Below are 12927 nucleotides of genomic sequence, written 5' to 3'. Positions count from 1 at the left end.
CAGCAGTTGCCTCCTCTGCTGTTCTGATGGTCATAGTCGGATACGACTGACCATCATATATGATGACGATGATAACAACATCAATAATGATAGTAATAAAAATAAAAACAATGATGATAACAATAAGAGGACGAAGAAGAAGAGGAAGTTGCAAGTGGACGGCCTTTTGGAGGGTAAGGAAAGGGAAATGACGATGATGATGATACTACTACTAACAACAACAACAACTCAAATTATGGTACTTAAAGCTTCGCCGACCACTAAACCCATTTCAAGGCTATCACCGCGTTAACAACAACAACAGCAATAACAACATCAATAATAATAATAATAATCAAAAGAAGAAAAAAGCAGGAGAAGACGACGTTTCCAGTGGACGTCCTTTTGGAGAGCATGGAAAGAGAAATAACGATGGTTATACTACGACTACTGTTTACTGAAATGATGATGATAATAATATTGTTAATAATGTGCGTGAGTGTGTGTGTGTGTGTGTGTGTGTGTGTGTGTGTGTGTGGTGTTGTGTGGTGTGGTGTGGTGAGTGTGTATGTGTGTGTGCGCGTGCGTGTATGTGTTTGTCTGCGCGCTAGCGAGTGTATGTGTGTGTGTAGTGTGGTGTGTGTGTGTGTGTTTAGTGTGTGTGCGTGCGTGGTGTGTGGGTACGTGCGCGCACATGTTTGTATGTGCGCGTGAGTGTGACTCTCGAGATGAATGGCTGGAGAGTATAAAGCCACGCGAAGCAGCAAGAAAACTATGAGCGAGAGAGAGAGAGAGAGAGAGAGAGAGAGAGAGAGAGAGAGACAGACAGAGAGAGAGAGACACAGAGAGAGAGAGAGAGAGAGACAGAGACACAGAGAGAGAGAGAGAGAGACAGAGACACAGAGAGAGAGAGAGACAGAGACAGAGAGAGACAGAGACACAGAGAGAGAGAGACAGACAGAGAGAGACAGAGACACAGAGAGAGAGACAGAGACAGAGAGAGAGAGACAGAGAGAGAGAGAGAGACAGAGAGAGACAGAGAGACAGAGACAGAGAGAGAGAGAGAGAGAGAGAGAGAGAGAGGGGGGGGGGGGGAGAGAGAGATGTTCAGGCTCCACTCACCTGAGGACTGTCCTCTTCCAGGTAGTCATACGGGGATGACGACAGCTGCTGAGCTCTGCGCAGGGCGATCCTCTCCGCTGTGGACCCTGAAGTCATGTCACTGTCATCAGTCTGGCGTTCAGGTGGTCACTGTCATCAGTCTGGCGTTCAGGTGGCCACTGTCATCAGTCTGGCGTTCAGGTGGTCACTGTCATCAGTCTGGCGTTCAGGTGGTCACTGTCATCAGTCTGGCGTTCAGGTGGTCACTGTCATCAGTGTGGCGTTCAGGTGGTCACTGTCATCAGTCTGGTGTTCAGGTGGTCACTGTCATCAGTGTGGCGTTCAGGTGGTCACTGTCATCAGTGTGGCGTTCAGGTGGCCACTGTCATCAGTCTGGCGTTCAGGTGGTCACTGTCATCAGTCTGGCGTTCAGGTGGTCACTGTCACCAGTCTGGAGTTCAGATGGTCACTGTCATCAGTCTGGCGTTCAGGTGATTATTGTCATCAGTCTGGCGTTCAGGTGATTATTGTCATCAGTCTGGCGTTCAGGTGGTCACTGTCACCAGTCTGGCGTTCAGGTGATTATTGTCATCAGTCTGGCGTTCAGGTGATTATTGTCATCAGTCTGGCGTTCAGGTGATTATTGTCATCAGTCTGGCGTTCAGGTGGTCACTGTCATCAGTCTGGCGTTCAGGTGGTCACTGTCATCAGTCTGGCGTTCAGGTGGTCACTGTCATCAGTCTGGTGTTCAGGTGGTCACTGTCATCAGTGTGGCGTTCAGGTGGTCACTGTCATCAGTCTGGCGTTCAGGTGGCCACTGTCATCAGTGTGGCGTTCAGGTGGTCACTGTCATCAGTGTGGCGTTCAGGTGGTCACTGTCATCAGTCTGGTGTTCAGATGGTCACTGTCATCAGTCTGGCGTTCAGGTGATTATTGTCATCAGTCTGGCGTTCAGGTGATTATTGTCATCAGTCTGGCGTTCAGGTGGTCACTGTCACCAGTCTGGCGTTCAGGTGGTCACTGTCATCAGTCTGGCGTTCAGGTGATTATTGTCATCAGTCTGGCGTTCAGGTGATTATTGTCATCAGTCTGGCGTTCAGGTGGTCACTGTCACCAGTCTGGCGTTCAGGTGGTCACTGTCATCAGTCTGGCGTTCAGGTGGTCACTGTCATCAGTCTGGCGTTCAGGTGGTCACTGTCACCAGTCTGGAGTTCAGATGGTCACTGTCATTAGTCTGGCGTTCAAGTGAATTGCGGCATCTTGCAACAACAACGAACACAGCTGGTCAAAACGGTATCTAATCCAAATACCATATGACTGTGTGTCCAAAGACTTGCGCTCCAGCGGGACACTGACTCTAAATATTATTATCAGCCGATGTACGCGCCGTCTCGAAATATTCGCCCAATTAGCACTTTTTGTGGACAGAGGTTTTTTTTGTTTTTTGTTTTTTTTTCACCATTCGTGACATACTTTAGGCGACACGTTCAACGTATTACTGGCTCCACTGATAGAAGGGGGAAAGGCAAAACAGCGTCGACCTCTACACCCCATTTCAGCTCTCTACGATCAGCATCAGGATCCACTCTGTTTCCGTCTTCCCAGCTTCAAACACTCCACTGTCGGCCGCCGTTCTTTCTCTGTCCCTGGACCTCACACTTGGAACGATCTCCCTCTATTGCTTCGTATAGTATTAGCATTTATCTTTTTTGTCACAACAGATTTCTCTGTGTGAAATTCAGGCTGCTCTCCCCTGGGAGAGCGCATCGCTACGCTGAGAGCGCCACCCATTTTTGGGGGTATTTTTCCTGCGTGTAGTTATTTTATTTGTTTTTCCTAACGAAGTGGATTTTTGTACATAATTTTGCCATGGACAGCCCTTTTGTTGCCGTGGGTTCTTTTATGTGCGCTAAATGCATGCTGCACACGGGACCTCGATTTATCGTCTCATCCGAATGACTAGCGTCCAGACCACCACTCAAGAGGGGGAGAAAATATTGGCGACTGTACCGTGATTCGAATCAACGCAGTCAGATTCTCTTGCTTCCTAGGCGGACGCGTTACCTCTAGGCCATCACTGCACACCACTCGTTGCATTTCAAGTGTGGCCGAAAAACCTCTTTTCCAAAATAGCCCATCTCTCCCCTTGATCTCCCCGTCCACATTTTCTCTGGTCCTCTGTACACGTATCTACAATCTGGTCTCTCATCCCTTGGCTTCACAGCTGTGTGCGTGCGTGAAGTGAGTGAAAGTGCTTTGATCTGTTTCCCCCGCACGTGATTCAGCGCTATAGAAATTGTCATCATTATGATTAGTATCATGACTATGATGGTGATACTGATGATGATGATAATCACCATTACTTTATAACACTGTAAAAGATCATTTTAGTACATGAGCGCGCACGCGTCACACACACACACACACACACACACACACACACACACACACACACACACACGCGTCACACACACACACACACAGAATCATAGTTCCCACCTTCACGATGTTTGTAGCACAGAGTCAGATCCTCTCGGCCCTCGCCCAGCGATTTAGTGCTGATTTTCTTCCCTACTCTGAACACACACACACACACACACACACACACACACACACACACACACACACACACATATATATATATATATATATATATATATATATATATATATATATATATATATATAGAAGACATATACCATAAGTGGCTACTCAAAAAAGCAAAATCAATCAGCCAGGGATTTTCGAGATGCTCCCCTCTGGTCGACGGTACAGAAGTATCAGGACGAAAAACCAATCGCTTCGCCAATAGCTTTTTCCCGAAAGCAGTCAATGCCCTGTCTCTCGTACAAATCCAGTGTGATAACTAGAATTGTGCAATCAACAACCATCTTCCTGAAGATCTAGTCATCAGCCCCATCCACATGTAACATGCGGCTTTTGTTCAAACGTGTGTGTGTGTGTGTGTGTGTGTGTGTGTGTGTGTGTGTGTGTGTGTGTGTGTGTGTGTGTGTGCAGTGCGTGCATGTGTGAGTATGCACATGTTTTTACATTGATATGCATTTGTATGTATCCTAATTTCCACTGTATCTGTGTTTGTGTATGATTTTCGATTCATGTTCGTACTATCCACCCCCAATATTCCTTGTGACCCCGGTACACTTGGTAATAAAGACATATTCTATTATATATATATATATATATATATATATATATGTGTGTGTGTGTGTGTGTGTGTGTGTGTGTGTGTGTGTGTAGAGAGAGAGAGAGAGAGAGAGAGAGAGAGAGAGAGAGATTCAAAAACTTTATTACTCAAAGATAAAGATTTTAGGCATCACCCAGTCTTCCAATCTGTCCTTGTGACAACAATAACAATAACAACATTAACGATAACGACACAAAAATAATAATTTTGTTAACACTGCTACATCTACTGCTACTACAACGAAGAATGATCACCACCATCATCATTAACATCGTAAAAAGTAATAAAACGAACGCATTCATACATTCATATCCATACACATGCACACACTCTCTCCACCCAACACACACACACACACACGAGAGAGAGAGAGAGAGAGGGAGAGAGACCCTTCGTCGCAACTAACTCCAGTCAACTGGATTCTGCGACACATAATACATATCAAGATCAAGAGAGAGCTCTTTCACGAGCTCACGTGGGGCTGGACCTATATCAGATTACACCGCCAGTCTGAAATTTTTCCAGATTTTTGACTCACTTGTGTAAACAAAGTGAGTCTATGTTTTAACCCGGTGTTCGGTTGTGTGTGTGTGTGTGTGTGTGTGTGTGTGTGTGTGTGTGTGTGTGTGTGTGTGTGTGTCCGTAGTAAACTTTAACATTGACATTTTCTCTGCAAATACTTTGTCAGTTGACACCAAATTAGGCATGAAAATAGGAAAAATTCAGTTCTTTCCAGTCATCTTGTTTAAAACAATATTGCACCTCTGGGATGGGCACAAAAAAAAAGAAAAAAAAGTAGCCTAATTATATGCAAACTGCATTTACTGTTATATTTATATTTTTTGTATTCTCTAAACTTGGCACTTTGATCTGATATTCTGACCCAACAACAAGAGCAGTCATTATTATCATTTTATGTTCAAACAGGAACTTCTTTTGCTAAGCATGGAAGTTTTATTTATTTTGCAAACGTTTTGGTGCAGATAGTAAAAAAAGGGAAATTTCTATGTAATTAATGCTAGGGGACTTAATTTGCTTTAAACTGATCTTTCTCATCTTAAACATTACATTTTGAAATTACACTCAATACATAAAAAGCTTGGATTTTTAAAAAAGTGTATCACAAGTGAGTCTTGAAGGCCTCTCTTGTTATTTATCTACTGTGTGAATTAACAACTCCTCTGTAGTATAGTGGTCAGTATCCCCGCCTGTCACGCGGGAGGCCGGGGCTCAAGTCCCCACCGGGGAGAGGATTAATTAATTTATATATATAATTATATATATATTTAAAAAAAAATTATTTATTTTTTTTTATCTACGTACCGTATTAAAAAAAACATTTCAATATGTTTACTTATTTGTTTATTTTGTTTAACTATTTTACTTCACTTCATGTTGATGTTCTACACAAATGAAGGCTAGGCTCTCATGGCTTGACTGGCCTGTTGGGTTTAAGCGGAGGTCAGGTATTTGTTTGAAAAGAAATGACGTTGATGTGGTGTGGCGTAATATCGATATGGATGAATTCGGACACTGCAAATTCCCAAGTGGTCCTTAACTGTATTTTGTGTGTGTGTGTGCGTGAACTCTCTCTCTCTCTCTCTCTCAACATAATCATGTACATGTGACACTTACACAGTCTTGTCCACCCTGGCCTTCACCAGAGTACCGTCCGCTTGCTCCATCCAGGTGATTCTGTCTGCGTTGATCTCGGCAAAGATGAAGGGTCCGTCATGACCTAGGTTGACCTCCCCTTCCTTGATGGCGCGAACCGGGCACGGACCGCAGCAATACACCCCTGAAAAATAAACCGGGCTTTTTATTATTATCATCATCAACATTATTATTATTATCATTATTATTATTGTCTTCTTCTCTTAGTTCTCGTCTTCTATTCTTCTTTATTTCTTCTCCTTTAGTTTATAACTATTGTAAATAAAACAATAGAAAAACCCATTTGTGACTGGCCTCTATATGTTCCTGGCCTGTGCGTGGGATCTTGTCTATCCTTTCAATTAATCAATCATTTAGTTAAGTCTTTTGTGCCGTACCCTATTAGAACCACTCGGTACACGGCCACATTACTATTATTATTATTATTATTATCTTTGAAATGATGATTGTTATTATCATCACAATTATTATGACTTTACTCCCCGAAAACGGAGTATGGCTGCCTACATGGCGGGGGTGAAAACGGTGAGGATCCAGATAGCCCGCTACATATACGAGTGAACGTGGGAGCTGCAGTCCATGACCAAAGAAGGGGAAGAAGATTATGATTTTGATGATGATAATGATCATGAGTTTATTTGAGAGGTCTCTTTAGTCGATTGGTTGTAAGGAGCAATGTCCGGAACCTGTTTTTGTCACCAACCCGCTCAGACCAGAAGAAGACGTCGCGTCGACAAACTTAAAAATTTATTATTATTATTATTATTATTATTATTATTATTTTTAATACCGCGCTGCGTTTTGACGAGCGAAGGTCACCCCACTTCGGGCGATCAGTTTCACTTACACTGCCTTACACACACACACACACACACACACACACACACACACACACAACCAGAAACATTTAGAGGAACGAACAAAGGTGGTTTTATTTTCTGATATACTTTTCAGCTCGATGTATGCAGTATTGCGCTTGCTATGGCGAAGTGAAAAGTGATAAAACTACGATCCATCAGCCACAGTTACACAGCATTACATAGCGGCCGAAAGCTTCAGACATTCACCAACAGATGTCTAAGAAACATCCTGAACATCAGATGGCCAGAGGTTGTCTCCAATGAAGAACTTTGGAACATGACAAAACAGGCCCCACTGGAGACGGAAACCAAGAAACGGAAATGGGGATGGATAGGCCATACACTACGCAAGCCTGCAACAAACATCACAAGACAGGCTCTTGATTGGAACCCACAGGGGAAAAGGAAAGTTGGCCGTCCGAAGCAGACCTGGCGGAGAAGCATTGAGGCAGAGACAAGGGCGGCCGGAATGACGTGGGCCGAACTGAAGAGGACCAGCCAGAGCCGGGTGCGTTGGAGGAGTGTTGTTGCGGCCCTATGTTCCCCACGGAATCAAGAGGAATAAGTCAAGTAAGTAAGTCACATAGCGGCCGGACCTACCTATAATGATGACAACAGTAATGATGATACTACGGACGGACAGAAGGACAGAAAGACAAACAAACGGGCTGACAAACGGACAGGCTGACCAGACAGACAGACAGACAGACAGACAGACACAAGGGCAAAAACAGACAAAAGGGCTCACAGGCGGACAGACCGACACGTCGGACGGATAGACAGACGGACAGGGACAGAGAAACAGACGGACATACAGACAGACAAAATGACAGACAGACGGATGGATAGACAGGCGGACAGACAGACATAAGGACAGAAAGACAGACAAAAGGCCTGGCAGACAGACAGACAGACGGACGGACAGACAAAAGGATAGAAAGGCAGACAAAAGTCCAGACAGACAGACAGATGGATGGATAGACAGACGGACAGACAGACATAAGGACAGAAAGACAGACAAAAGGCCTGGAGACAGACAGACAGACAGACGGACGGACAGACATAAGGATAGAAAGGCAGACAAAAGTTCAGACAGACAGACAGATGGATGGATAGACAGACAGACAGACGGACAGACAGACAAAAGGACAGAAAGGCAGACAAAAGGCCTGACAAGCGGACAGACAGACGGACAGACAGACAAAAGGACAGAAAGGCAGACAAAAGGCCTGACAAGCGGACAGACAGACAGATGGACATAAGAATAGACAGACGGACAGAGAGACAGACGGACATACATATAGACAGACAGACGGGTGGATAGAAGGATAGAGAGACAGACGGACATACATACAGACAGATGGATAGACAGACGGACAGACAGGTTTAAGGACAGACAGACAGACGGACGGATAGACTGACGGACAGACACACCGACAGACCGATGGATAGACAGACGGAATGACAGGTTTAAGGACAGAGAGACAGACGGACAGACAGACAGACGGATGAATAGACAGACGGACAGAGAGAAAGACGAACATAGAGACAGACAGACAAACAGACCGACCAGACGGACAGACAGACAGACAGACAAAGGAGAGAGAGAGAGAGAGAGAGAGGGAGGGAGGGAGAGAGAGAGAGAGAGGGAGAGAGAGAGAGAGAGAGAGGGGGGGAGGGAGGGAGGGAGGGAGAGAGAGAGGGAGAGAGAGGGAGAGAGGGAGAGAGAGAGAGAGAGAGAGGGGGAGGGAGGGAGGGAGGGAGAGAGAGAGAGAGAGAGAGAGAGGGGGGAGGGAGGGAGGAAGGGAGAGACAGACCTTGACTCTCCTCCTGCGGGGTGGCATCACAGGCCTGCCAGCCCCCGTAGCCTGCAGGCAGCTCTCCCCGCACCATCCACACCTCGTTCCACACGTGGAAGTTCCTGACACCACGTCGTCATCGTCATCATCATCGTCGTCGTCATCATCATCATCGTCGTCGTTGTCATCATCGTTTCCACCATTATCGTCATCATCATCATCTTCATTATCACACATCATCGTCATTATCACCATCATCGTCATCATCGTCGTCGTCATCATCATCGTAGCGTCGTTGTCATTATCATGACCATCATCGTCGTTGTCATGATCATCCTCTTCTTCTAATGATGATAACAACAGTGACAACAAGAACAATAATAATACTAATGATAATAGATAATAATGATGTAATCGTGATGATAATAATGATGGCGATAACAACATAAAATATATCATGATATGAAACAACGATAACAGAAACACCAAAAGAGCACTACTGCTACTATTAGTACAACAACAACTACTACCACAACTAATAATGATGATGATAATAGTAATGATGATACGCCATCGTCGTCGTCATCGTAATCATTATATGAAGAACACAATTAAAGAAATCAACTCAGTGTGCGGCTACCTACACACGCACACACACGTCATCAAAATGCGTCACATGTGAAGCCTGTTTATAGCAGTAGAAGAAGGCCGACAGACAGACCGTCAGCACTGCAGAATAGACAGGGAAAACCGGTTATCAGAGAACCCTAGCTTTGACACACAACCGGCACACCTGGAGGAATCTGGTGAACAGTTCTTCTGTGTGATGCCCCAGTGACTCTTCACAGTAAAGGGAGAAGAAGAAGAAGAAGAAGAAGAAGAAGAAGAAGAAGAAGAAGAAGAAGAAGAAGAAGAAGAACAACAACAACAACAACAACAACAACACCACCACAACAACAGTAATAAGAAGCATGTGATTCGTTGGCGGGATGTGGTGGCGGTCTCCACTCTGGAGGGGACGCTCACTCAGTCTGGCTCCACCACTGATCAATTATTGTCGTCAGTAGGTGGTATCCCAAGCAGACTGTAAGTGCGTTAAATCAGAACAGGCACTACTACTGAACACCAACAAAGAGACTCGTCAGCAGTGCAGGGTCTCCTCTGGTGTGTGGCATCCTGCCGATCTAATATCGATAGTTCACTTGTGGACTGCCGACGTTGGACTGTGACAGACTAGTCCGGATGTGGGCCATGTATAGTATGGTGGACTGGGAATGCTCAATGAGTGGTGTGGGCCATGTATAGTACGGTGGACCTGGAATGCACAATGAGTGGTGTGGGCCATGTATAGTATGGTGGACTCAGCATGCACAATGAATGGTGTGGGCCATGTATAGTATGGTGGACTGGGAATGCTCAATGAGTGGTGTGGGCCATGTATAGTACGGTGGACTTGGAATGCACAATGAGTGGTGTGGGCCATGTATAGTATGGTGGACTTGGAATGCACAATGAGTGGTGTGGGCCATGTATAGTATGGTGGACTGGGAATGCACAATGAGTGGTGTGGGCCATGTATAGTATGGTGGACTGGGAATGTACAATGAATGGTGTGGGCCATGTATAGTATGGTGGACTGGGAATGTACAATGAATTGTGTGGGCCATGTATAGTATGGTGGACTTGGAATGTACAATGAATGGTGTGGGCCATGTATAGTATGGTGGACTCAGCATGTACAATGAATGGTGTGGGCCATGTATAGTATGGTGGACTGGGAATGCACAATGAATGGTGTGGGCCATGTATAGTATGGTGGACTCAGCATGCACAATGAATGGTGTGGGCCATGTATAGTATGGTGGACTCAGCATGTACAATGAATGGTGTGGGCCATGTATAGTATGGTGGACTGGGAATGCTCAATGAGTGGTGTGGGCCATGTATAGTACGGTGGACTTGGAATGCACAATGAGTGGTGTGGGCCATGTATAGTATGGTGGACTTGGAATGCACAATGAGTGGTGTGGGCCATGTATAGTATGGTGGACTGGGAATGCACAATGAGTGGTGTGGGCCATGTATAGTATGGTGGACTGGGAATGTACAATGAATGGTGTGGGCCATGTATAGTATGGTGGACTGGGAATGCACAATGAATGGTGTGGGCCATGTATAGTATGGTGGACTCAGCATGTACAATGAATGGTGTGGGCCATGTATAGTATGGTGGACTGGGAATGCACAATGAATGGTGTGGGCCATGTATAGTATGGTGGACTCAGCATGTACAATGAATGGTGTGGGCCATGTATAGTATGGTGGACTTGGAATGCACAATGAGTGGTGTGGGCCATGTATAGTATGGTGGACTGGGGATGTACAATGAGTGGTGTGGGCCATGTATAGTATGGTGGACTGGGAATGTACAATGAATGGTGTGGGCCATGTATAGTATGGTGGACTGGGAATGTACAATGAATTGTGTGGGCCATGTATAGTATGGTGGACTTGGAATGTACAATGAATGGTGTGGGCCATGTATAGTACGGTGGACTGGGGATGTACAATGAGTGGTGTGGGCCATGTATAGTATGGTGGACTGGGAATGTACAATGAATGGTGTGGGCCATGTATAGTATGGTGGACTCAGCATGTACAATGAATGGTGTGGGCCATGTATAGTATGGTGGACTGGGGATGTACAATGAGTGGTGTGGGCCATGTATAGTATGGTGGACTGGGAATGCACAATGAATGGTGTGGGCCATGTATAGTATGGTGGACTCAGCATGTACAATGAGTGGTGTGGGCCATGTATAGTATGGTGGACTCAGCATGTACAATGAATGGTGTGGGCCATGTATAGTATGGTGGACTGGGGATGTACAATGAGTGGTGTGGGCCATGTATAGTATGGTGGACTGGGAATGCACAATGAATGGTGTGGGCCATGTATAGTATGGTGGACTGGGGATGTACAATGAATTGTGTGGGCCATGTATAGTATGGTGGACTGGGAATGCACAATGAGTGGTGTGGGCCATGTATAGTATGGTGGACTGGGAATGCACAATGAATGGTGTGGGCCATGTATAGTATGGTGGACTGGGAATGTACAATGAATGGTGTGGGCCATGTATAGTATGGTGGACTGGGGATGCACAATGAATGGGGTGGGCCATGTATAGTATGGTGGACTGGGAATGTACAATGAGTGGTGTGGGCCATGTATAGTATGGTGGACTGGGAATGCACAATGAATGGTGTGGGCCATGTATAGTATGGTGAACATGAAATGCACAATGAATGGTGTGGGCCATGTATAGTATGGTGCATTCGGGCCGTGTGTGTGTGTGTGTGTGTGTGTGTGTGTGTGTGTGTGTGTGTGTGTGTGTGTATTCTTTCTTTAATTTAACGTCTTTTCACTTTGAGTAGGGTTGGGGTGGAGTTTTAAGGGGGATATACAGAGAAAGGATAAACTATAGCAATGGAATCAGAAATTCATAAACATCTGTGAAACAGCAATTATCAACATGAACAACAACAAAAAATAAAATCAAGTATCAATAGGTCGCATCACAGAAACAGTCCTACTGGACTATGTAACAGGGATTTAGCAATTTCGAATAATGTCAACTGATTGGACATGATCTCTTTTATGTTTTGTTCTGAAAATTGTGTAACCTTACATGCATTTGGAAGTAACCTGACAATTCTTTGACACTGAAACAAAATATGATTTCGTGTGATCTGTTTACCACAGACACAATAAACGTTTTTGCTAAACTTTGTCTTGAAAGCATTCAGTCTTATACGAGACGCCAGAGAGATTACCAGTCTATAATAATACGATGGACATCCATCATTTTTTGTTGTGTAATTTCACTGGTAAACCCCTTTTCCTTTGGGTAAGAAATCCTGTCAACTGCACTAGCTTGGCATCTGCTCCATATTGAAGACTCGAGCAGTCTGCAACATTCTGAAACTGACTTGTACAGGAATTTCAAAAGTATTCTCTATTCTTTGTGCACCCCTTTTTCCTGCTGTTCTGTCGGCCATTTCATTTCCTTAGCAAATTCTGTGTTTATACCTTTGGCTGACAGAATGTGTAACAAACAATATATTTCAAATATAAGATCTGACCGGGTTTTTATATCAATTGATTCTAATGCATGTAACACTGATTTTGAGTTAACCAGGAAAACTACTTTGAACATAGCTACTGGGAGATTTATCAGATATTCCAACGCAAGCATTATAGCTACTAATTCAGCTGTAAATATAGATAGCTACTTCCAAGATAAAA

The 12927-nt window shown here is 44.8% G+C and overlaps 2 protein-coding genes across 5 annotated transcripts in view; both read right to left on the bottom strand.

Moving 5' to 3' along the window:
• Positions 1-12927, bottom strand: part of LOC143285548 (uncharacterized) — a 288677-nt gene that overhangs the window by 71420 nt on the left and 204330 nt on the right. The gene's annotated exons all lie outside the window — the stretch shown is intronic.
• The window catches only part of LOC143285898 (hemocyte protein-glutamine gamma-glutamyltransferase-like), a 68391-nt gene that overhangs the window by 11051 nt on the left and 44413 nt on the right, over positions 1-12927 (bottom strand). For all 4 annotated transcript variants that reach the window (XM_076593345.1, XM_076593344.1, XM_076593346.1 and 1 more), the window contains exons 9-12: positions 8637-8740; positions 5921-6083; positions 3580-3656; positions 1102-1187 (exon numbers count right to left, since the gene is read on the bottom strand). In XM_076593345.1, coding sequence (XP_076449460.1) covers positions 1102-1187; positions 3580-3656; positions 5921-6083; positions 8637-8740 — 430 coding nt within the window. The remainder of the gene's footprint in view (positions 1-1101; positions 1188-3579; positions 3657-5920; positions 6084-8636; positions 8741-12927) is intronic.

The sequence above is a fragment of the Babylonia areolata genome, chromosome 9 (assembly GCF_041734735.1).
Source record: "Babylonia areolata isolate BAREFJ2019XMU chromosome 9, ASM4173473v1, whole genome shotgun sequence".
Classification (NCBI taxonomy): Eukaryota; Metazoa; Mollusca; class Gastropoda; order Neogastropoda; family Buccinidae; genus Babylonia; species Babylonia areolata.
This window is presented reverse-complemented; position numbering and strand designations above follow the sequence as displayed.